Source organism: Brienomyrus brachyistius, chromosome 10 (assembly GCF_023856365.1).
Source record: "Brienomyrus brachyistius isolate T26 chromosome 10, BBRACH_0.4, whole genome shotgun sequence".
Classification (NCBI taxonomy): domain Eukaryota; kingdom Metazoa; phylum Chordata; class Actinopteri; order Osteoglossiformes; family Mormyridae; genus Brienomyrus; species Brienomyrus brachyistius.
Window position 1 is genome coordinate 19023254 of NC_064542.1, and position 24703 is coordinate 19047956.

Genomic DNA, 24703 nt, shown 5'->3' on the forward strand with positions numbered 1-24703 from the left:
TTGTATGTAATAGCACCTGCATTTTGTAATAATCTCCCACATTTTGTAATAGACAGCTTGAATGTAATATGTAATAAATTTTGCAACAAATTTTTACATATCGTAGTGGTCTTTACAAAATGTAGGAGTTGCACTTTTTATGATGATGATGCAGTAATATGCTGCATTATGAAATAAACAACAAAAATGGGAGTCTTCATTCACACTTCGTGGAGTTATTGCACAATGCTATGTTACACAACTTCTTACGTTCTCTGCTAATATGAGGGGATTGTGAGCATGTGTCTGTAATATAAAATGAGGGGTTTCCTTTGAGAAGGAGAGTTGAAATACTAGCCATTATCCTCCATCACAATTGATTTGTCTATGTCAGAAAATCATTGCAGCATTTCTCTTATACTAACCACTGAACACCATTAACATTGCAATCAGCATTGTCCTACTTTTAGAGGCCTCATCCTATATTTGTCCATTCACCATATACTGGTCAGGGTGACAGGGCAGCCCGGAGACTTTTCCAAGCAGCATGGGGCACAAGGTCGATGTACAGCCTTGGATGTCAGCCAATCACAGGGCACATGCACACACTACGGGCACCATAGTGATGCTGGTTACCTTAACTACATGTCTTTGGACTGCAAGTGGAATCCGGTACCTAAAGAAAACTCCACACTCCCCTCCAACCACATACACAGACACACAGACACATACACAAACTCACATTTGAATTTATATATTGTGGGCACCACTTATTTCCATCGGAAAAACCCTTATCCCAACAATGACAACCTTAACCCCTACCCAGTCCTAACCGTAACCATAAGTAACCAAACAAAATACAAGGATTTGGTTGTTTCAGTTATTTGATTGCAGTCACAGATTTTAATAAAATTGACCTCTTAAGGTAAAAATAACAGGGTTTTTTTTAATCATATTATGGGGGCATTTTCTTCTCAAAATTTTAATTTTATTGATGAATTCTCTGATGTTATCAATGATTACCACTGATTTTAGTTCATTTATTACAGCAGGTGGGGGCGGCATGGTGGTGCAGTGGTTAGCACTGTCGCCTCACACCTCTGGGACGCGGGTTCGAGTCTCCGCCTGGGTCACATGTGTGCGGAGTTTGCATGTTCTCCCCGTGTCGTCGTGGGGTTTCCTCCGGGTACTCCGGTTTCCCCCCACGGTCCAAAAACATGCTGAGGCTAATTGGAGTTGCTGAATTGCCCGTAGGTGTGCATGTGTGAGTGAATGGTGTGTGAGTGTGCCCTGCGATGGGCTGGCCCCCCATCCTGGGTTGTTCCCTGCCTCGTGCCCATTGATTCCGGGATAGGCTCCGGACCCCCCGCGACCCAATAGGATAAGCGGTTTGGAAAATGGATGGATATTACAGCAGGCGATTTTAATATCCATATTGACAATACCAATACTAAGACAGCTAAAGACATTATTGCTGTTTTTGACACATTCAAAGTCTCACAGCATGCGGCTGCCCCACGTCACGTACAAGGTCATACGCTGGACCTGGGTATTAGTAAGACTCTTAATATCTCTGCTTTGAATGTTCTAGACATGACGCTGTCAGATCATTACTGTGTGTTCTTTGATGCATTGGTTCCTCCTATCAAGCAAACAGGATCTCAGACTGTCAAGAAACGGTACAGTTGACGCAGGTATGAGGTGTGAGGCAATGGTGCTAATTAATAAGTAGGCATGTAATGATGAATCGCGAATCGGTGAAAAAACGATGTAAATATATGACGATTTAAACCAGCTGATGTGGAGAATGAATCGCTACTTTGGGAGAACTTCACGGTACTTTAACGGAAAAACTGGTGTAATATTATTTACCAGATTTCTGGTTTTGGTCAGTTTTTGGTTTTGACCGAACATGAGATGGCGAGTGAATTTGACACTGAGGACACACCGCCAGGTGGCACGGTGGTGTAGTGGTTAGCACTGCTGCCTCACAGGAAGCAGGTTCAGTCCCGGGTCCTTTCTGTGTGGAGTTCACACGCTCTTCCCGTGTTCATGTGGGTTTTCACCGGGGGCTCCGGTTTCCTCCCACAGTCCAAAAGCATGCAGGATAGGTTGATTGGTGAGTCTAAATTGGCCCTGTGAGTGTGTGCACCTTGTGGTGAGTTGGCGCCTGCCCAGGGATGGTTCCCTTCTGCGTCCCTTGTTTCTGTGATAGGCTCCAGCCCTCCCCCCCCCCCCCCCCCCCCCCGCAACCCTAGTTGGGTTTAAGCGGTTTCAGAAAATGGATGGACGCACCACTCCATCTTAAATCAGCAGTGTGGCAGCATTTTAGCTTTCCGGTGATAACGAAAATGAAGAGAAATACACAAGCAAGACAAAATCTGCATGCAAACACTGTAAGACACTGATAACATACACAAATAGCACAACGCACATGCTTCAGCATGTCCACTGGCACCACAGTGAGCTTTCTCTACCGCCAGAGCGGAGATTATTAAAAGGGCAAATCTCTCTCAGAATACGTAATGGAATATATACAAATAAAAACATATATGGCTCATATATTCTTTTCATCCTTCTTGGTATAGTGTCCCGTCGATTCATTCAAGCCATAATGATGAGCGACATCCGTATGACACTTTCCTTCCCAAAGCATATCCAGGAGTTTTACCTTCTCCTGAATGGCGTTGGTGCTTAGGCTTCTACTACCAGAAGGCTTAGAACATGCAGGATGCTTGGGAGCCATAGCAGGACTTAAAACAAAATGAAAACAATCGGATCACAAGCAAGGTACGCGACACACAGAGAACTGATACATGTCAGGGAAAAATCCGCGATATAGCGGGGGCGCGATAGCTGAACCGCGATATAGCGGGGGATCAATGTATTTTCATTTGGGATTTTTTTAAACAGTATTTTATTCAATTTCAGTTGCACTGTTAAGAAGAGGACACATTTTGCACAGTTTAGATAGATAAATAAAGGAATATTTTTGAATAAATTTGTCTGCAGCTCATTCTGTAAAAAACGATTTTCGTGAGAAAATCGTATCGTGAACTCTGAACCATGAATCGTATCGAATCGTGAGCTGAGTGTATCATTACATCCCTACTAATAAGCCATCAAAGCTAAATTATTATCCTCTGAAACATCTAATATATTTTATATTGTTGTTTGGTTTGACAAAATGCAAGGTTACAATGAGCCTAGTGCCTGTCTGAGGAGGTACAGAGACATGGCTGGGTGACACACAGGAGGTCAGTCTCAGGGCACACACAATCACACACAATCACACACTGTGGGCAAAATGAGGACCAGGTCACTTAAACCACTTAAAGTCCATAATCCTAGAGGACTGAGGCCACAGTGCTTCTAATTAAATAAAGAATAAAAAAACAATATGTCAGGTAAGGTCTCATGTAAAAATTGTGTAAACGGTGATGAGTGAAATTATTGGTTTGTGAATGAAAGAACATCAAAATGATATTTTAAAGCTGCAAGAAGATCATTTTATTATTATTATTTATGCCTGTCCCTGAAATGGTTTAGCTAAACTCAAGAAATACGTTTCTTAGCAACAAGATGACAATAGACATTTTAAATAACAAAATCAGTGAAAGACATTCTCAAAAAGGCGTCCTACCTGAGAGTCAGAAGAAAGCCAGCTAAAGGCTGTGAAGGTAAGACCTGCAACAGCAAACAAGGTACAGATGAAATGAAACTCCTTATATATACCAATGGCAGAGCATATGAGTAGAAGAAAACTGACAAACAGAGATGAAAAACCACATGAAAGCAGCAGTAGTAGGAAGCTGATGGAGCCACAGGGCAGAAGTGAGACCAGAATGAACTGCATTTCTCCAAATTTGATTTACAAGGAGCTGTTCACCTTCCTGTAGTCCAGGGGGGCCTATGGCCTGTATCAGTGTGGGTTCAAACAATACCCTGGTACAATACCCTGGTACAATACCCTGGCACTTTCACATCCCTTTCCAAGGTACCAGACACCTGCCTACATCCTGCTGTTGGGCTTCTGTCTTTTAGAATCACAAAGACATGCAGCCTTAAGCTTGGATGTTATTGAGGAAGATACAACATAACCTCTTATTGCTACAACCTACCAGAATAGTTGACTCTCACATTGAGTCTAGACTTCCTTTGATTAATGGATAGTGACGTATTTCTTACCCACTTACCCTTAGTTCATTAACTAGACACCAGTTATATCTAACAAGATTCATTAAAAAAAATGAATCTACCTGCTGATGTCTGTGATTCAACGGATTCTTTATATGAGGCCTGCTGCAAAAACTTTTAACTGCATGTCCTGTAGCTAAAGGTGCTGAGGTTGCATCCTGGCCACAGAGCAGTTTGTACGTGAAGCCCTCAGTCTTTCTTAAGTGTCCCTCACAGATCACGATATTCTCTGCCGCAGATTTAAATGCTAATTTTAACATGAAACATTTATGAACATTTCTAGGTATTGTAACCTTTCAAAGAGTAAAGCACTTAAAATTTGAAAGACAAAGTCTCATTGGAGTGGTCAGATATTTGGCTTCCAGTGTGTGAATAACAATGAGTCAGCAACCTCAACTTTCCAAAAAAAGTTCACGTGTGAATTTCTTTGCATGTGTGAGTTCTGAGAAGCACTTGCAGACGTCTTTGCAACAAGCTCATTTGGCTCTTGACCATGTCTCAGCTAAGGTGTGGGTGGTGGGGCCTCTTATCTTCATCATTTGCACCTCTCCTCTTGGCCGACTTCCACAACGATACAGCAGGCGTTACCGTGCTCACATCACATGTCTACCTCATAGATGTCTACCTTTTGCCTCAGCTGTGTTAGCTGTGTGTTCATGTGTATATTCGAGGGCATGAAATGAACATTTTCAATGCAGGAAATGTAACTTAAAGACGAACCATACCTAAAGTATCTATAGGGGCTGAGGATGTATCCTGGCCACAGAGCAGTTTGTGAGCCAAACAGTCGGTCTTTCTTGAGTGTCCCTCACAGATCACAGTATTCTCTGACTCAGATATTAAATGCCAATTATAAACTTATACATTCCTGAACATTACTAAGCACAGTAATATTTCAAAGAGTAAAGCACGGAAAATTTGCAAGCCAGAGGATCATTAGAGTGTGAGTAAGAATGAGCCAGCAACCACAACTTTCCACAGGAGAGTTATGTGTGAATCCTATTAATTCGTATGTATGAGTTCTGAGAGGTACGTGCAGGACAGACTCTGAAAGCAGCTCAGTTGGCTCTTGACCACATGTCAGCTGGGGTGTGAATGGTGTGGGCCTCTGTTTATTCGCACCTTCAGAATCCAAAATGAGTCCAGAAACAGATGGTAAGTCAGTGCACTGAAGGTTAACTATCAAATGTAATAACTTGTGTAAGTGTAATTGAAACTCTAGACTCAATACTTTTTTTTACTGCCAAAACACCCATATATAAGTACGCGGGAACTCCGAAATTTTCTTCTAGACGGCAGGGGGGTGAACAGTTCATGATATGGGTGGGAGGGGTCTGCCACCATGCTGTTTGCGTGGCAGAAGACATGATTCCTGTGCAGTTTCGGACCCACTATGGTCCTTCCTGCTATCCTCACTATTTAGGGCAGAGACTTAAAGTCAGCAACACTGCAGTTAGTGAAAGGAAGTGACATAACTGTGTTCTTTCGTTCTTCACAGTAACATTATTATAAAAATAGCCTCATTTGGGTCATAATATCGTGAAAGTTCATGGTTGATGCCATCTCAATCAGAACTGGATGAGCACTTAGGCAGTATAAAAGGACGCAGTGTACAGCATTCAGCTGCTGCCTTGCCTTGTCCTTTTAAGGTCTTCTGTGGTTTCACTTCGGCCACAGTGGTTTGATATGTGTTGCACTTCTGAAGTGCATATGCCTGTTCCCTGGCGTGAAAATGCAGTGATGGTGGCAGGTGTGAAGTTAAACACAACAACGGACGCAAGATCCCCTCCTTTGTCTGCCTTAGAATTCATTCTTAAGTGCTTCTCAGAAGATCTAGTCCTTCACTCAGACCAATTTATCAATAAGGAAAATATCGGAAACTTCACTTTGTGTATGAACTCTACTTACAGTACATTTTCTTATATAAAGCTTACATTTGCAAACTCATTGGTGTGACCCACCACTCCCTAATCCACTCAGCTCAGTCCACACATGACTGTGAAGAAGGCAGAGAAGAATAATCCCGTTCTGGGCCAGTTTGCATACTGCCTGATATAACTCATATTAGGGGTAGCGCAATGGCTCAGCAATGGATGTAACCTCACACCCCCAGGCCTATGCCCCTAAATCCCATCACAGCTCTATGACAGCTCTTTAATAAACACACAGCTGTCCAGCTTCATCAACAAAGTTTGAATTTGTTAGATCTGAGTGTACAACCCTGACATGAGGTAATGAAAGAGATCTGATGACATCATCAATATTGTCTCCCTGCCCCCACACCCCTCATTGAGGCCTGGCTGGTGTGGCCTTCTCCTTCAGCCCCCACAATGCAACTTAAGCAGGAAGTGCTTTACAGCAAGGTGAACCACGAGGACACTTTCAGATTCTATATCATGCCTTGTATTTCGGCTGCGGGGTCTGCATAACACTGTATATCAGTATAAACCAAGTACCAATATCAATGTTTATTGATATTGATCAGAGGAGAAAAACACTGTCAATCCATACATTTACCATTCAACACATTTTTTGTCCATATAAACACAAAATCTGACCTTGAGGCCTTCATCATGTAAGCTTGCATGCTGCTTGCCCAAGTTTCCCATCTGCTTCATGACAGATTTCACCTTATGACCTTTAGTCATGTATCTGCTATGCCCCTGATTCAGTTGAGCCTCCCCATATTGTAACATTCACGGAGTGGCATTCACCACATACACCATTCACTGAAAGAGTACATACTGAGCCACCTTCACCTGAGGAAAACTTGTTTTATGCCCCAGAAAAAAATGGGCATAAAATTGGTTCTTACTCTTGCCCAATCCTGACCTGGGGCAGGCAATACTGATAATGGACTGAGGCCCAGCATAGCATCTCTGCATTGAGCTGGACTAATTATATCCCTCTTCAGTGAACTTTAATTTCAACTTCATGCAAAGGCATGCACAACTGAGAGAAATTCATGCAATGCAACATGCAGAACCAGGGCTGGACATCTTGGCTTTGGAGACCTCCTGGTAGAGTGTCTCACTGGAGCATTGACAGCGATGAACCTGGCTGCAATGCCTTGCATAAAGCTGCAGAGTCATATTATAAGCAAGAGTAGACCAAGATTAGAGCAGTTTTAGCTATTCAGTTCCATGAGGGTGCTAAGCCACAATGAGTCTCATGTTTAACCTATCAATAACTGACTTATCATTTACCAAAAAAGGGGGGCTGGGTTCACACCTCAGGTATGGTGTGAATTTAGCTAGAGAAATATGGAGCCATTCTCATCTAATTTGAATCTTGCCTGATATAATCTACATTGCTCTCTCCAGTTTTGAGTTCCAAAACGCAGAGGCTTCTGCTTGGAGACTGACCCATCAAGGAGTCAACAAGGAAGCACTGAGGAGCTAGGGAAGGATGAACGAAGAAGCACTGTGACTTCCGGCAGCAAATTAAAATTCCTGTTTGTGTTACCCTCACCTTAACCCTAATTCATTAATTCTGTGCATTTATCTTGTATCAGATACAGAGCTGTCATCAGCATCTTTTAAAGTCACTGGGATGTGCGACCACACTGGAACTTAAAGCATTTCTATTTTTCTGAATTTATTTTGTCGCATCATAAAGCTCATTCACCCATCCACCCATCCATCATCTGCTTATCCGAGGTCGGGTTGCAGGGGCAGCAGTCTCAGCAGGGAAACCCCGACTTCCCTCTCCCCGGCCACTTCATCCAGCTCCTCTGGGGGAATCCCGAGGCATTCCCAGGCCAGCCGGGAGACATAGTCTCTCCAGCATGTCATGGGTCTTCCCCGGGCCCTCTTCCCAGTGGGACATGCCCGGAACACCTCACCGGGGAGGCGTCCAGGAGGCGTCCTGAGCAGAAACCTGAGCCACCTCATCTGGCTCCTCTCAATGCGGAGGAGCAGCGGCTCTACTCTGAGTCCCTCCCAAATGACCGACCTCCTCACCCAATAGTGGGAGAGCCCAGCCACCCTGCGGAGGAAACTATGTGTGAATATAGTTAGAAAAACAGTGTGGTAAGAGAAAGCTTGTGATCATTTCCCCAGTATCCTTCTAGTCTTCCATTAATTTCACATTTAAATTTACTTATACAGTATTTGGCAGATGCCAATAGCCAATATGACTTACATGAGTGCTTATGGGTCTCATCAGTGAACACATTCTGATACTGCTTCAACAGAATCTAGCAAAGAAGATTATATGTTTGTAGTGGTGTTGAGCTTTGAGTATAGAAATGTGCTATGTGTCATGACAGTCCTCCTGATTCTCCACTTTCCCTTTGCCTTGTGATTTTCGATACTTTACTGAGGGCCCAACTCCAAATATCTATGTTTGACAACAAAGAGCCCAGAGGAATATCAACTACAAATAAAATTAACATTAATGTTCACCAGCTTAATAAAACTGGAGAGATTTTCGACAAGACAGGAATAGACACGCTGTTAAAAAATAATTGCGCTAAAAATAAAGAGTTACCAGACTCAAGTCAAAATTGACCAGATAAATTGCCGTTGGCCAATAACTTCTCTAGGGACAGGCAGTGTGGATTCTGCAGAGGACGATTACACCAGATAAACACGCCGGGGACTTTTCTATTTGTCTGCATTTACTTTATTATAACCACTTTGTACGTTTTCTTCCAAATGCTGTTCAGTCCTCAACAAGGATCAAAACCATAAAACAAAGCTTTGGATTTGGACAAAAACGTCATGCTGAGCATTTAAAAGAAATAAAACTAAGCCCCCCCCCCATAAAGTGGCACATGCTCCACAGGATTTTTGTCAGTGCGACGTCTAACTAGGCCACTGGAAAGAAATCAATCACCTTGCTCATGCATGGAATTCCTCAAAATCACAGCCTCTCAGCATGTATATCCCCAGGCTGAAAATAGGTTCTGTATAAGCCGGTGGAGTGAAGTTAGAGGTTTGAAAACTTTGCGCATCTTATTGTACTGGAGCGTATCAGTGCAGAAATATGTAATATGCTATTCGAGTTGGAGTCCATGGAGGATCATACCCCACACACACACACACACACACACACAGAGCAGGAACCAGAACAGAGCATGTGCGTAATGTGTAAGGTGATATTATGACATGGTTGTTTGGGTCTACCACATGATGTGGAGCTTGTCATCGGTACTGAGGAATTTAATCCTACATGACTCATTTGCAATTAAATTACACATGAGGTGTGCAATTTAATTTAATGAGAATTGATGTGATGGTCAAGGAAGCCACAAATTTAAAAGAAGTAGCTTGTCTTGTTGATGGCAGACAGCCCAGTAATATGGATCAAAATGCAGCCTCCTTTGCCATTAAAGGCTGCACATACACTCCTGCCGTATTAATGTAAATACGTAATGTAGCTGTCAGAACAGCATTAAACCTGCTGCTTTTAGTGGTGGAGTGAAAGGAGCAAATGTTTTACATTCTGGTGTCCCACAACCCCCGCCGACACCCCCACAGCGTAGATTGTGCTGAATTAGACATGATCGTGCTGTGTTCTCAGTGCTTTCCCGACCTGACCATGCTGTGTTCTCAGTGCTTTCCTGACCTGACCATGCTGTGTTCTCAGTGCTTTCCCGACCTGACTGTACTGTGTTCTCAGTGCTTTCCCAACCTGACCATGCTGTGTTCTCAGTGCTTTCCCGACCTGACCATGCTGTGTTCTCAGTGCTTTCCTGACCTGACCGTGCTGTGTTCTCAGTGCTTTCCCGACCTGACCGTGCTGTGTTCTCAGTGCTTTCCCGACCTGACTGTACTGTGTTCTCAGTGCTTTCCTGACCTGACCATGCTGTGTTCTCAGTGCTTTCCCGACCTGACTGTACTGTGTTCTCAGTGCTTTCCTGACCTGACCATGCTGTGTTCTCAGTGCTTTCCCGACCTGACTGTACTGTGTTCTCAGTGCTATCCTGACCTGACCGTGCTGTGTTCTCTGTGCCCTCCTGACCTGACCGTGCTGTGTTCTCTGTGCTCCCCCGACCTGACTGTACTGTGTTCTCAGTGCTTTCCTGACCAGACCGTGTTGTGTTCTCTGTGCTTTCCTGACCTGACAGTGCTGTGTTCTCTGTGCTTTCCTGACCAGACCGTGCTGTGTTCTCTATGCCCTCCTGGCCTGACTGTGCTGTGTTCTCTGTGCTTTCCTGACCAGACTGTGCTGTGTTCTCTATGCCCTCCTGACCTGACTGTGCTGTGACCTCTGTGCTTCCTCAGCTGTCTGAGGTGGCACTCGATGCTTGACTTTATATATCTGACTTCGTGATGTTTCGACTGAGATCATGAGAAATACTGACTCCCAGATATCTAAAAGTGCTCTCCCTCTTAACTGGAACCCCTTCGATATCGAGAAGGTTGTATGCATCAGAATGCTTAAGCCTAAAGTCCACCACCATCTCCATAGTTTCACAGGTGTTGAGTGAGAGGCACCATCTCCTTAGTATTACCAGTGTCCACCTCTTCCATGTAGGCCGTCTCTGACTTATTTCAGATCAGGCAAATTTGATTATGTGTTTGACCAGAGTTTGGCCACAAAGTCATGCACAGACATTACGTGAGTAACACGTAATAAATTACACGTAATGAATTTACGTGATAAATAAACACCAGTGTACCAAATAAAAAAAGAGAAGGCTACAGTCTAGGTCACATCTAAGCTATGTTGTCACACCGCCTTGCCAAGTCACATTAGCCTGTTGTCCCAGAGCTAACATGACACTTTGTTGTCCTTGTGTGTATGTGCCAGTCAAGGCTGCCAGACAGTAAGACCTCTGATACAAGATCAAAGCTGCAGTCTAATAGGTAGGGTACGGACATAAACAATTTAGTTTGACTTCAACATTCTGCACCGCTGTGGAGCACATGCTTCCCTGTGGTTAAGTGGGCACTGCTGTAGATGGGACCTTCTGGATGTTCTTAGCCTGCTGCGTGTTGAGATGAAGGTGGCCTCGCACATCCTATGTTCCTCACGTTTTTGTCATTGTGGGACTAGCTGGTTACCTAAATCTTATACTTAATGAGGGTTAAGGAAGTTTAATATGCTATTTTAATAGATAGTAAACTGGGTATGAACTAAATCTGAATGCATCCATCGGGACAAATAACCTTTTAGCAGTTTATTTTAGACTGTGCTTAGCTATTTGGGTTGGAGATCATGGAAACACAGGCTCAGGCAAATTTCAGAGATTCCAGGCACTGACTGGGCCAGGCAGCAGTGAAGGTGATTCAGCCCATCACCAGGAGACCGCCTAGGCCCTCTAAACACTTGAGACCTAAAGGGCAGACCCACCACTGTGCACCCAGGTCTGGTTAAAGGCTATCTTCTTTACAGTGACCATTATCTCCATTAGACTGACCACTTCCCCGGATTTCATTCAGACAGTCTGCTTTTCCAGCCCTCTGTCCAGACTGCTTTTGGGTGTCCCCCTTTTTGCCCCTTTGCCCTCCCTTGCCTCTCTCCCCCACCCCTGGTTGGGCAAAAAATCTGACACCCCCCCACACACACACTACAGAAGGAGAGAACCATCATGCTTGCAATTATATTTTTATGAAGTAATCTCAAGGTAATGACATAATTATCTTAATCGATACCAAGACCATTCTAGGCTTCCACAGTAAACGTGTGTGTGTCTCGCTGAACATTTTTCATGGGTGTTCCCCTTTATAAGCCTTAGTGTTTCTGAGAGTCATGCTGGTCTTCACCCTTATCTCCATGCCTCTGTCTTGATCGTCACTCAGACCACTTACACCTCCCATTCAGTCATCCAGTATCCAGGAACCTTGCCTTTACACATCTTAATGTCCCGCGTAGCCAGACATTTGGAAGAAAAGGGTCATGTGTCAATATCCATTCCATAATCAAAGCTTCAGGCCAACCAAGAACAATGTCTTCAATGTAAATCACATTTTTTTAAAAAATGAGTTATTTCTATACTCCATTAACCGACATGCCAATTCCTTGTCAGGATCTTCAAGCACCAATTAGCAAACACCACGAATAACAATTTCCATTTCACACATTCCTGATTTTCCTCATTATAGCTCAGAAAGTAAAGTGCTTCGCTATAACATGCATAATTAGTTTAACAAATGCAATCAATACACATAATAAGCAGACTCACATTTCTAAGGAGATTTTTAAAGATGGGTACAGACAGCATGATGGGCTCAACTCCTAACTGATACTTTTGATTCATCCATTTCCTGCAGGAGCACTCATAAACTACATTCTCCATAGTACCCATCCATTTCCTGCATGAGCACTCATAAACTACATTCTCCATAGTACCCATCCATTTCCAGCATGAAAACTCATAAACTACATTCTCCATAGTACCCATCTATTTCCTGCATTAGCACTCATAAACTACATTCTCCATAGTACCCATCCATTTCCTGCATGAAAACTCATAAACTGCATTCTCCATAGTACCCATCCATTTCCTGCAGGAGCACTCATAAACTACATTCTCCATAGTACCCATCCATTTCCTGCAGGAGCACTCATAAACTACATTCTCCATAGTACCCATCCATTTCCTGCAGGAGCACTCATAAACTACATTCTCCATAGTACCCATCCATTTCCTGCATGAGCACTCATAAACTACATTCTCCATAGTACCCATCCATTTCCTGCAGGAGCACTCATAAACTACATTCTCCATAGTACCCATCCATTTCCTGCATGAGCACTCATAAACTACATTCTCCATAGTACCCATCCATTTCCTGCAGGAGCACTCATAAACTACATTCTCCATAGTACCCATCCATTTCCTGCAGGAGCACTCATAAACTACATTCTCCATAGTACCCATCCATTTCCTGCATGAGCACTCATAAACTACATTCTCCATAGTACCCATCCATTTCCTGCAGGAGCACTCATAAACTACATTCTCCATAGTACCCATCCATTTCCTGCAGGAGCACTCATAAACTACATTCTCCATAGTACCCATCCATTTCCCACAACTCCATAGCCACCTGGGCAAACCAATTCATCTAATCAAATCTTCTTGGACTGCAGAAGAAAATTCATGCAAGCAAGGGGAGAATATGGGGCCTAGAGTGGTAACGAAATCTTAATCCTGAAGGTGTGAGGCCACCATGCTGTTCATAGCGCAGTGAGCAGCTCGTACAGGTCATGTTTCCCGCAAAGACAGCACTTCCACTGGTGCTCTTTGCATAAATAAAGCAGATAAGCAGATAGGCCAAGAATGGTGGAGGCTGCTCATATCACTACGCCAGTCCCACAATTGGAAGGTGGGGATCTGCACTGTCACAGGGTGAGAAAGCCAAATATAGATAGACAGCGGGATGACAACTGGCAGAACCATGCCACTCCTGAGCTTGTGCGCCATCCCCGCAGTTCGGACCCGGGTAGTGAATGACTTCGGTGACATGGAGCACTGCAAAGCACCAGCTGAGTTCTACAAGTCATGATAGACCAACAGGACTCCTGTACATTGTTAAACACAGTCCATCGTTTGCCAATTTTCCCTAATAGGTATGAATAAAAAGCAATTAACATAATCAAACAACACTCAAACTCACTATTTATCTACGTCAGCATGTTACAATATAGCTTGGAAGTATGCGTTTATACTAACAACATGTCAATGAAAAGTATAGACCAAAAGGGTTAATGCATGATTATCTACCAATAGTATTTCACAGACCTCTCCATTATATTAATTCATCAGTCCATCCATTTTCCACAACCACTTATCCAACGCAGGGTCGCAGTATGAATACGAATTTAAACAAACAGACACTTTATGTTAACGCAAGAGCAATAGGTTGTGCAAATGTATCCCTATCGGGAATCAAACTGAGCATATCTAGTACTATCTGGTTCATATGTGGTGTCTCCATCACCTGCTCTCACATGTCACATTCCCCCACTACTGTCCATCTCCCCTCCCTCAGCTGGCCTGGAGGGGGGACTCAATATGGAGCCTTTCCCTATCTCACATGCACATGAACTTCAAGGACGTGTAGGCAGCGCTCAGGACTTTGTGAACACAGACAGGTACGAGCTGAGCCACTTCAACCCAGATGAGCATCAGGACGACCCATCGGACAAAGCTGCCACCTACACCGTCCCACGTTGTCCCACAGATTCGGGATCGCAACTTCAAGCTCCTGGTTCAAACACTCAGAACTCATCCCCCAGAGGCTCAAGAACCGCTGAAAGGGAAATGCCCAGGTGGCAACCGGCGTCACCACCTCTGGCAACATCGTCCGGCATGACAAAATGGACCACGTTGCCATCCCCGAGTTTATAAATTCGGCTTACTACTGTACAGCCTGACCAGAATATGCCCAACTTCTTACGTTACAAACTCCCGACCTGCGGCACCTACATACTCAATGATCCCGTTAACACCAAGGTGACGAAGCTGCCCCTCGAAAACTTGGAGAAGTTCCTTAAGAGATGGATGAATTTGGACAGAAACTTCCAGATCTGTTACATCTCCTGAGGATGTCCTCCATCTCCCCAACGCCCACACCCAATGCAGTCTTCTGGCTTGTTTTTAAACTTTCGTTCCATGCATCTAATCTCTCAGTATTGAATTTGTTTACTTATCTGCCCCCCTGAATCCTGCGAAATCAATGTCACTTTGAAAAGCTGACGAGGACTCGGGTGGATACCAATCAAGAATCCATGTTTTCTGAAAATAAAAAAATATTAAAATAATAAACAAATTAATGATTGTCTCTTTTTTATTTTCCATTTTAGTAACCCTGTAGTGCATCTTTCCTAACTGTTTGAAACCCCATGGGTTTGTCATCAGCTGTAAACTTCATCTCAGGGGCTTTCATGTTGTGGTTAACAATTTATTATCTTGCAATTTTATTAGGAAATACACAAATACCATCTACCAAATAATAAATAATCAGTGCTGAGCATAGGGTCACCTGAGAGGACACAAACCCAGTATTATTTCTTTATTATGCAGTCAGGTTTGAAGGTTAACATTTTCAATACACAAGATCACAATGGTGATGCAAAATCATATATAGACTTATTCCTGCTCCCTCGTTCTCTCCCTTGCTTGTTTTGGTCTTACCCCCTCGTTATAGCCCTCGTGTGGATCACCCCAGCTGCCTTCCTTCTGCTCCCTCGTTAATAGTGTATAAGAGTGCTTCCCAGTCCAGTGCTGCCCAGTCCGGTCATTGATGTCGCCCCAATGTTTTCCACTGCTGTTAGCCCTGTAAACCCCTAACTGTTTAGTGTTACGCCTGCTCCTGCCTCCGTCATGCTTGGAACGTTATTTCCAAGCTTTAAAATACTGCTTTATCTCTACTGTGAATGATTTACATTTATATTTATTATTTAGCAGATGGACTTGTGCAAAGCAATGTTTGAGGCAAATAGCACATTACATACATGCTGGCTTCGAACAAAGCAAGTACTTAACAAGACTATTCAATGACCAAAAGTGCAATATAGATAGATAGATGAGAGCAATGATCTGCTTAGGTATTTCTTATAACAGTTAAGTGAGAAACTGCAGGTAGGTATGGCAGTGGGAAACTGCACAGACATTCAGTATGACAGTGGGGAACTGCACAGACATTCAGTATGACAGTGGGGAACTGCACAGACATTCAGTATGACAGTGGGAAACTGCACAGACATTCAGTATGACAGTGGGGAACTGCACATACATTCAGTATGACAGTGGGGAACTGCACAGACATTCAGTATGATAGTGGGGAACTGCACAGACATTCAGTATGATAGTGGGGAACTGCACAGACATTCAGTATGATAGTGGGGAACTGCACAGACATTCAGTATGATGGTGGGGAACTGCCCAGACATTCAGTATAACAGTGAGGAACAGTGTAGACACTCAGTATGACAGTGAGGAACTGCGCAGGCAGGGTGCCTAATTTGCATTAACATTTTTTCACTCAGCACGTACTCTCAAGCTAAGCTGTGCATAAGGCTAAAACTACTGACAGCGTAATGACAAGTTAAACACCCCTATAGCTAACATCAGCAGACACACAATGCAATGAGTACAGGAGCAGGATCTGGTTTAGGTAAAGCCTAATGAGATGAGTGTTCAACCACATATGCTGATATGTACCTCTCTGCATGAGGACAGGACTTTCACAGCATCCACATACTGCAAAGCTTGCACGTGAAGTACAGCACTATCAATAGCACAAATGTGGATGTTCACTAGTTACCTCTTCAATGCAAAGGAGCCACCTGGATCAGCCACACGTGAAATGCAGTGCGGCAGCCTTACAGATCACGCTGGAAAGCTGGCCAGCAGGACGCCACAGAGGTCAATTAGCAGAGCTCCAGAAGGGAGCTTCCCCAAGCGGCCGCCAAGGAACCGACGGCCCCTCCGGAGGTGTCAGAACCAGCCGCTACCAAGGCCTCCGGCATTATGGGCCAACACAGGAACATCTAAGGGTACTCTGAGATGACAGGCTGGCTTTGGCAGGGGCAGTGCTAGAATCTCAAGCCATCTATTGCTTAGCTCCAGCTCTCAGACTGAGAGCATGGTTTTTAAAAACATCTGAGTTTAAAGAATCATTTGGGGCTTCATCCCCCAAATGCTCCAGCCTAATCACACCACTGGACTTTGCCAAGATCCACAGAAGTCCAGCATAGGGGGGCCGTGGCCCCCTTGGCGTGGCTGTTCCTCAATGCATGGTGAGAATCAGCAGGTACAGAAGAACAAAGCTCCCACGCAGGCCATCAGCCATCATAACTAAAGTCCTCAGACTCGTCTGATGCCAGTGAAAACCACCCTGTGCCCAGTCATACTAAGGCTGTAAAAAGGAGAGCCTGCCAAGGTAGAGTTAGTATAAAGGTATGCCAGCTTTCTTTAGTAAAGATCCAGACTGCAAGGGAAGCTTATAGGTCCCTGTCTAAAAAGGCAGCTCGTTGCTCCTGCTCCATAATCACCCAGTGGGTTTGTCTGGGTAATTTCTGGCTGGGATTTCAATGAGACTTAGCACATCGAGTGCTGACATTTATTTTAGTTCAGGCATGCTGAAGGCCAGCCATGGAAAAAGCAGCTGAAAAGTGAACCGCAGTTTTCCGAAACTGATGTGTGACATCGTAGTAAACTGCAGTGCTGAAATGGAGATGAAGAAAAGGGAAACCACTACGGTAACACTTTACTTAAAGCTGTCTTCTGTAATGGATTATAGATACTTTCGTAATGCATTGTAGTGGTCGGTATAAGAATTAAGAAAACATTACAGCATCTTCCACTGACATCTTCATAAGGCATAAAGCTGATTATAATACTTCATAAGCTCCAATTAGGGGCGGCATGGTGGTGCAGTGGTTAGCACTGTTGCCTCACACCTCTGGGACACGGGTTCGAGTCTCTGCCTGGGTCACATGTGTGTGGAGTTTGCATGTTCTCCCCATGTCGTCGTGGGGTTTCCTCCGGGTACTCCGGTTTCCCCCCACAGTGCAAAAACATGCTGAGACTAATTGGAGTTACTAAATTGCCTGTAGGAGTGCATGTGTGAGTGTGCCCTGCGATGGGCTGGCCCCCCATCCTAGGTTGTTCCCTACCTCGTGCCCATTGCTTCCGGGATAGGCTCCGGACCCCCCGCGACCCAGTTAGGATAAGCGGTTTGGAAAATGGATGGATGGATGGATGAGCTCCAATTAACTTCTCATCTATAGCACATTATGGATACCTTCATAATCATTATAATGGTCAGTATAAGAATTTCAGATGCTTTATTCTGCAATCTGAAGGTATTTACAGTGTATTACACAAGACAGCTTCATAAGGCATAAACAATGCATAATAAATATGGCTATAATGTGTTTTGTTTCTTTTTGATAATAGCCATGTATATAATGCCTTATGAATTGATTATAATGTTATGAAGGTGTAATCTACGTTAGAATCATATAAGAGTGTATGGCTCAGGAAATATGTATCTAATGTAGAAAAACACCTGGTCAACAGCTTTGAGAACATGATGCGATCTTGGCTAAGAAAGGTTAAGACATCATTCTCTGAATTTATTCTAATACTCATGCATTTTTTTTTTTTTTTTTTCATTATTAACTCCATACCATGGCAACCCTACTAACCATGTCCTGTTCCAGTCAGCACAGGGAACACCCTGGATGAGATACCCATCGATCACAATGCACACACACACTCACTCATATACTACAAGCAATTTAGAAATGCCAATTCACCTAGACTGCTTGTCCTTAGACCAGAATACACAAACAATACCCCACAGAGACAGAAGATAAACTTCTCACAAAGAGCAGGGGTGGGAGTTGAACCCCCAGCCCTGAAAAGTTGCAGCAGCACTCAGGACCGCCATGCCACTGATTCATTAATATATAACTTTATTATATTTGATCATAATCCAGCTGTTTATAGACTAAATGCTGACATGCTGGTTCCTACCAGCTGTTTCCTAAAAGCATCCCCCCATTCCCGCTGTCCCTTCCTTCCTCCACCCTTCCACTCTCATTGCAGTAAAGCAGGGCAGGGGACATCAGTAGTCTTCTGGGAGTACAGTGCCACCTGCTGGCAGTTATTTCCCAGCTGTCTGCGGCAGACAGAGATTGTAGAAGGAGCAGTGATCCAGGGAGCCCACACTCCTCCAGGAGACCCACCCCGAATGCTGCACTGCTGCCCTGTCCAGTGGGGGGCCATAATAGTGTGGGTCCAGCACCAGCATATGAATTTCTTGAGCCCCCGTACACACACCCAGGATGCCCTTGGATGAATTGTCTCGATCCCCGCCCATCATGACTGGTGAACCATGGGTCTCAAAGTGGTGGTGGAGCTGCTCAAAGTGTTGGTGGAGTTCCGACCCCCCACCTGGCACATGCAGGATGCAGCAGGGCACATCATAGAGGTGGTCCAGAACCAGGGCAGCCTCAAAAGTTCCAATCCACTCGCGGGATCCTATAAATGAAGGAGGTTTGTCCCCCATGGAGGCCAGAGCTTGCTGAATTTCAGGCAGGCTGGGCGCAAGTTTCTGATAACTTCGTTGTGATCCATTTACACACAGCCAGGAACAAAGAGTCTGTAAGGTGCGGTAGCCGCAGCCCCAGCCCCTATCATCTTGTCCGTCACAACCATAGTGAAAATACAGACACTCCCCAGACACTAGAGAGCGTCTGACAATTGCCATCTCAGGGTCCTGGAGTCCAAAGTGTGCATTTCTCAGCAGAGCCAAATCCCAGCTGCCATTCCTTGCTGTCATATTCGGTCTGTCCGATCCTTTGATTCTTTCTCCCCAATCTATCTGTGAACTCTAGTTTTAGGCTTAATTAGTCATATATTCGTCTTTCTACGGTTTCCCCCCCGCAAATAAGCCCGCCTTCATACGTTCGTTTTGTGACATTATATATTTTGCCTGGTAAAGAAAAGAAAGTCACACAACAGGCAAAAACAGCTTCACGACATACCTTTTGGAACTCAGTAGATCGATTTACTAGAGACACGCAGTGGTCTTACAAGCGTAACATTATATGATTAAATAGGTTTCTAAATGAATAACTTGCTACCTTTTGAAATAATAGACAGCTACTTAGCCTGGTAGTGGAGTGTCCGTCCCTATATACATTCCCCTAAGAAACCAAGCCCAGCAAAAACATATAAATGGTTCCCACTTCATCCGAATTAATTAGTTGGTATGCTTTTACTTTACCTGTTTTAACACGTGACTCAACAGATGTTCAGCAAACACTTTGCTGTTACTTCGATTGAAAATAATACAGATTCTAAATCCCATATTTGTGTAATTTCAAGACCATTGAGATATGTACAGAAATTCGGTTGGTTGCATTTGGCTGGCTGTGGTTCAGGACTAATTGCTCTGCTGAGCTACAGTCTAATCCAGTGGCATGAAACAGTCTGGCAGTCTGAGTATAAGAGAAGGCAGCATCTTGCTCACTGTTTAATGTTACTACAGGAGGTGACGATATTCCACCATGACACAACATGAATATCTGTCCCTGAACTTATTGGCTTTAAAGAGAAATTCTAACCAAACAATAACACCAGTTTTGAAGGAATGTTACACCCTGCATTCAATAAAAATAACGCGACATAACTAGATGGATGGACTGATGTCAGACATAGACATATTTTAAACAAATTCCTCATACCATTTCAACATTATTATAATATAGCACAAATTAGAGCACATGTCAGACTGGAAAGTGACCAGATTAACCAGTGCAGACCCACAGATCATACGGGATTACCTGCGATCACATTTATGTGCTTATTAATCCCATTACAAAGCACGAGTACAGAACCCTCGTGCTATAGAAGGAGCCTAATAAATGTCGACGGATGTGTATCTATACTCCAGCTGTCAACTCGGCCTCGCATCTTCACACAATAAAACCTGTAAAGCCACAGGGGTCAGAAAAGGATATGTGGTAAAATCTCACAATCTAAATAGCTTTCCTGTCAGGATATTTGCTCCAGTTTGCTACCCCCTAGCAGGAAGTCACAGCAGTTCTGGGCGCTTCGCCTGGTAACCACTGTCCTGGGCTCAGAGTAAACAGCCTCATTGTATTCCCCCTTGCCTTTGTCTTGAGGACAAACGAACTGGGTTTACTGTGGGTGAGCGCCCTGCCCGTCACATGGAGTTCTTACCCATGAAGGTGTGAGGCTGTGAGTTTGGCTTTTGCACTCTCTCCCTGTGCATATAACAGAAGTGTGCAGCTCCTTAGAATAAAATTAGGTTGGACTGGATGAACTGAAATGAAAGGGACAGGCAGATACATACGCGGCCACTTCAGTCACCACCACTCCACATCAAAATAATTAAAACAAAACATGCATCATTTTGTTTTCTAAGTGGAAAATGTGGTGCAACTGCCCCCAAAATTATAACAGGCTCCCGATGGCCACCCCAAGTCAAAATTTTCTATGATGCTACTAGAATGGGAGTAGGCAGCGGGTGAGGTGTTACACACACCCCCATCGGCACTGGGATGTACTTCTCATAGCCAGGGGTGGCGGAGCAACATGGATACCCTGGCAGATTCAGGGGTCCCAGCACTTCACAGGGGCCCTTGAATACATACACTTATACATTAAATTGAACGTTGGCTCAAGGTGACATTTTGCCAGGGGAAGCAGAATTTCTGGGCATGCCCCTGCCTACAGTAATAAGCAGTTAGCATAACTGAAAAAATGCAAGGATATTGCTGGGTGGTTGTAAGCTTTGCGAATAAAATGAGTAAAATGAGATGCTGAACAGTTCCTTCCTTCAACTGTACTAACGGAGGCTTCACAGCCCCGACTTTCCATAAATCGATATTAAATGTATGCAGAATTTTCATAACCACTAGGGGGCCCTATAGGGCTTAAATGTCGACACGACAATATTAATTACATTAAAAACGCTCAATACAATTCATATTCTGATTAAATTTCCGGAATTTAAAGGTAAATACAAATATATACATGTTGGGAGTAAAACAAAACATAAAAGGGTAAATGGCATCCGATTAGTACGTCTGCTACTCTGTTCGTCATTTCTGTGAGTTTCTTGCTAATCGGGGTCACTCGGGCAGCTCCGGACAGATGCCGTGGATCCCAGCCTGTATTTCCAGCTTCTGACCTTTGCATGAAGCTCTTCGTGCACGCGCCGAGCGGTAAATGGTCTTTTTCCGAGTGGCTTCCTTTTCCATATTTACCGCTGCTTCCTTGCATTTTGACCGTTGCTTTAACTATCCTTAATTCCTTCCTCCGTCCTTTTCGCTGCATTTATTTACCGCACAGCTCTGCTTCCAATATCGGGAAAGTGGCGTGCCAATTAACACACGCCCCTGACCCGTAAGACGCCTGTGGGAGGACCGATTTAAAAGTGCACAATCGGGAGCTGTTTAAATATATGTATTTGATTCCCCCTAATTCCCACCATTTTGCCCAGCTTATCCACACGGCACGCTGAGTGGTGATTACTGGCGCTGGCATTAAGTCCCAGCTGGGTTTCCTCATCTATCAATGCTATAGGGCATTTCTCTTAGCAGGGTCTGAAATTACATTAAATGCCTCAGTGATGCTTTGCTTTGATCGCAGGGGCTGTTGTTTTAAGAACCGTTACCCTGATTGCCTCTTCGCGGTAATGAAATGGCTCATTTAACAACTGTATTTATGAAAATCTAAATTGAATAATTTGCAAAACTGAAGTAACACACTCCATTCTTGTATTATGAATCTGGACAACGGATAAGATATTCGTCATTTGTGTGTTGTAACTCCCAAAACAGTGTTGAATTTTTTCACATGCTGAACATGAAAGACCATGGTGTCCAGGGGAAGTACTCCCATAGGTAAAGTGCTGGACTGAAGTGAAGAGAGGGACCCGCTGGCTTTCAACGATAGCACGGATGGAAAGTCCAAAAATATGGGGGTGTTCTTAGGACCTCACTGGACTGGGAACAGAAGAAGGTGTAGTTATTGGACAAATGTAAGGTGGCAACAAGTTAAGAAGTTGAGGAAATGGGTCACAAATGACATTCTCGCCTATTTAGATTAGGAGAAACATCAAGATGAATGAACTCCTGAAGTTTGAAGGATACAGAAATCGGTTAAGCTTGCTTTAACACCTTGTTTAAGTTCATGGTAATGTTTTTAGAACATGGTGATGTTTCATTTACTGCAAAAAATGCAAATTTATATGTGCGATTCATATTTTTGGATGTTTTGTCCCATTTAAATTGTATTTTTCAGAGTAAAATTAATGCAATATATTAATATTCATACATTAAAAGATAAAGATCATTATATGCATTCCATGATGATGATGATGGTGGTGATGATGAAGAGACAGGTGTTGGTAGCTTCCTCCACAGGAAAACATACACTGGACATACACTGGATCTCAAATGAAAGATTATAATATGTTTATGTGTTAAAGATAATTTAATGACACAGATACATATCAATACACTGGGCAGGCTGCATAGTTTTCTGCAAATTATTCCTTAAATGAAAAAACATTTTAATGATGACATATAGTTCACTATGAATTGTTAATATGTAAAACAGTAAACAACTATTCATTTATATAAATTTATTCATGCCAGTGCTATTTTAAAATATACAAATTTTTGGAATGAATTAAAGAATTTCGAACTTTATCCATGAGTCATCCTCGAATTTCCTGGATGTCTCAAGTTTGCAGAACTGCCCTCCTCAGAAAGGCCCACATTGATGACAAGGGTTGTTTCAAAACCCAGAAACGTTACTGGGGGCCAACCCTTAGCGGCTGCGGGTGACGTCCTCCGGGGTTAAACTAGAGGGTATTCTCCTGAGCCCTTATGATTATTGGGAAAACTGGTCTTGTGACACAAGTTCCTGATTGCTGATCTTTCAAAAACGGCTGAAAAAGTGCAACACCCCTCCCAGTATGTCAGCGACTTTCTCAGACGTTCTACAAATACAGTTTCCGTCATGGCTTGCAATTATGTCACTTTTATCCAGTGAGGTATTCTGCTGGTGGCCTGGAAGGGCAAGCCAGATATGTAAATATCCAGGGAGAATGTGTGTTACGGAGGGGTGCGACGGTGATGGATCACTCTGTTCCGCTCTGCAGAAGGACAGCAGGGGAAGCCCCAGCCGAGGTTGGTTTTCACCTCTTAGTGGGACAGCATCACTGCCTACAGCCATGTGCCAAGACAGGGCTGTTAATTAAGACTTCCATGCTGTGTTTGTGCGAAAGCGAACTGAGGAGATGTGCGTCCTTGATTTGGGGTTATTGAAATTCACGAAACGCAAGCATCCCCAAGGTGGGATTTAGAGGGTGTGGGAGGATTCCAGTATTTCATCGAGGCTGGACGTGCGGAGGTAGCATAACAAGGGGGGTGACCTCTGGCTCAGCCAGTTAGGATGGTGCGCTGTGAGCGGAAGGTCGCCGGTTAAAAGCCTGTGGTCGACGAGGTGATCTCACCTTTTGGTCCTTTGACCATGATTGCTCCAAGGACTGACTGACCCTGCATTTTCAATGTCAGTCTTTTTGGATAAATAAATGAAATGTAAAGTAAAAATGCAAACTGTGAAAACCACAATAAATCCATTCGGTCATCTAGTTGCATTCACCTAATGCCAATATAAAAATTAGACCTACAGATTTTTGGGGAGGAAAATCAGGCCTTGTATAATCTCGTAGAAAAATTCATATGAATAAAATTCTCCAAGTAGCACAGCTCCGGTTTTTAACCTTTTATGAAAAGTCCAATGAGAAAAGGTCCATGAGGTATTCTCTGCCTGCTTTGAAACTGAAAGCAGTACAATTACTTTTTAATTGAATGAAATTCCAGAGGAAGGAGTGGGATGAAGTTGCATAAATTTAAGTTTTTGTACATTTTGCTGCATAAACATTATAAGAAAATTTACTTTATTACTGGCAATAATGTAGGCATGTGTTGCAAACGGTGCTTTTGATCCCCGGAGAAAATATGGGTGGCGAAAGATTAGCGCTAAAGGATGTAAAGCCCAGCATCTGAGTTACAT

At 43.6% G+C, this 24703-nt stretch overlaps 2 protein-coding genes across 5 annotated transcripts in view; both read right to left on the reverse strand.

The window, feature by feature from the left end:
• LOC125751030 (perforin-1-like) overlaps positions 1–3754 on the reverse strand; it is a 44039-nt gene extending 40285 nt beyond the window's left edge. For all 4 annotated transcript variants that reach the window (XM_049029464.1, XM_049029469.1, XM_049029468.1 and 1 more), the window contains exon 1: positions 3623–3754. The gene's annotated coding sequence lies outside the window, so the exon portion shown is untranslated. The remainder of the gene's footprint in view (positions 1–3622) is intronic.
• Positions 3755–15111: 11357 nt separating this feature from the next.
• ufsp1 (UFM1-specific peptidase 1 (non-functional)) lies at positions 15112–19791 on the reverse strand. Its single transcript, XM_049029799.1, has one exon. It carries the CDS (start codon positions 19425–19427, stop codon positions 18750–18752), a length of 678 nt encoding a protein of 225 aa, XP_048885756.1. The 5' UTR covers positions 19428–19791; the 3' UTR covers positions 15112–18749.
• Between the last annotated feature and the right edge of the window lie 4912 nt (positions 19792–24703).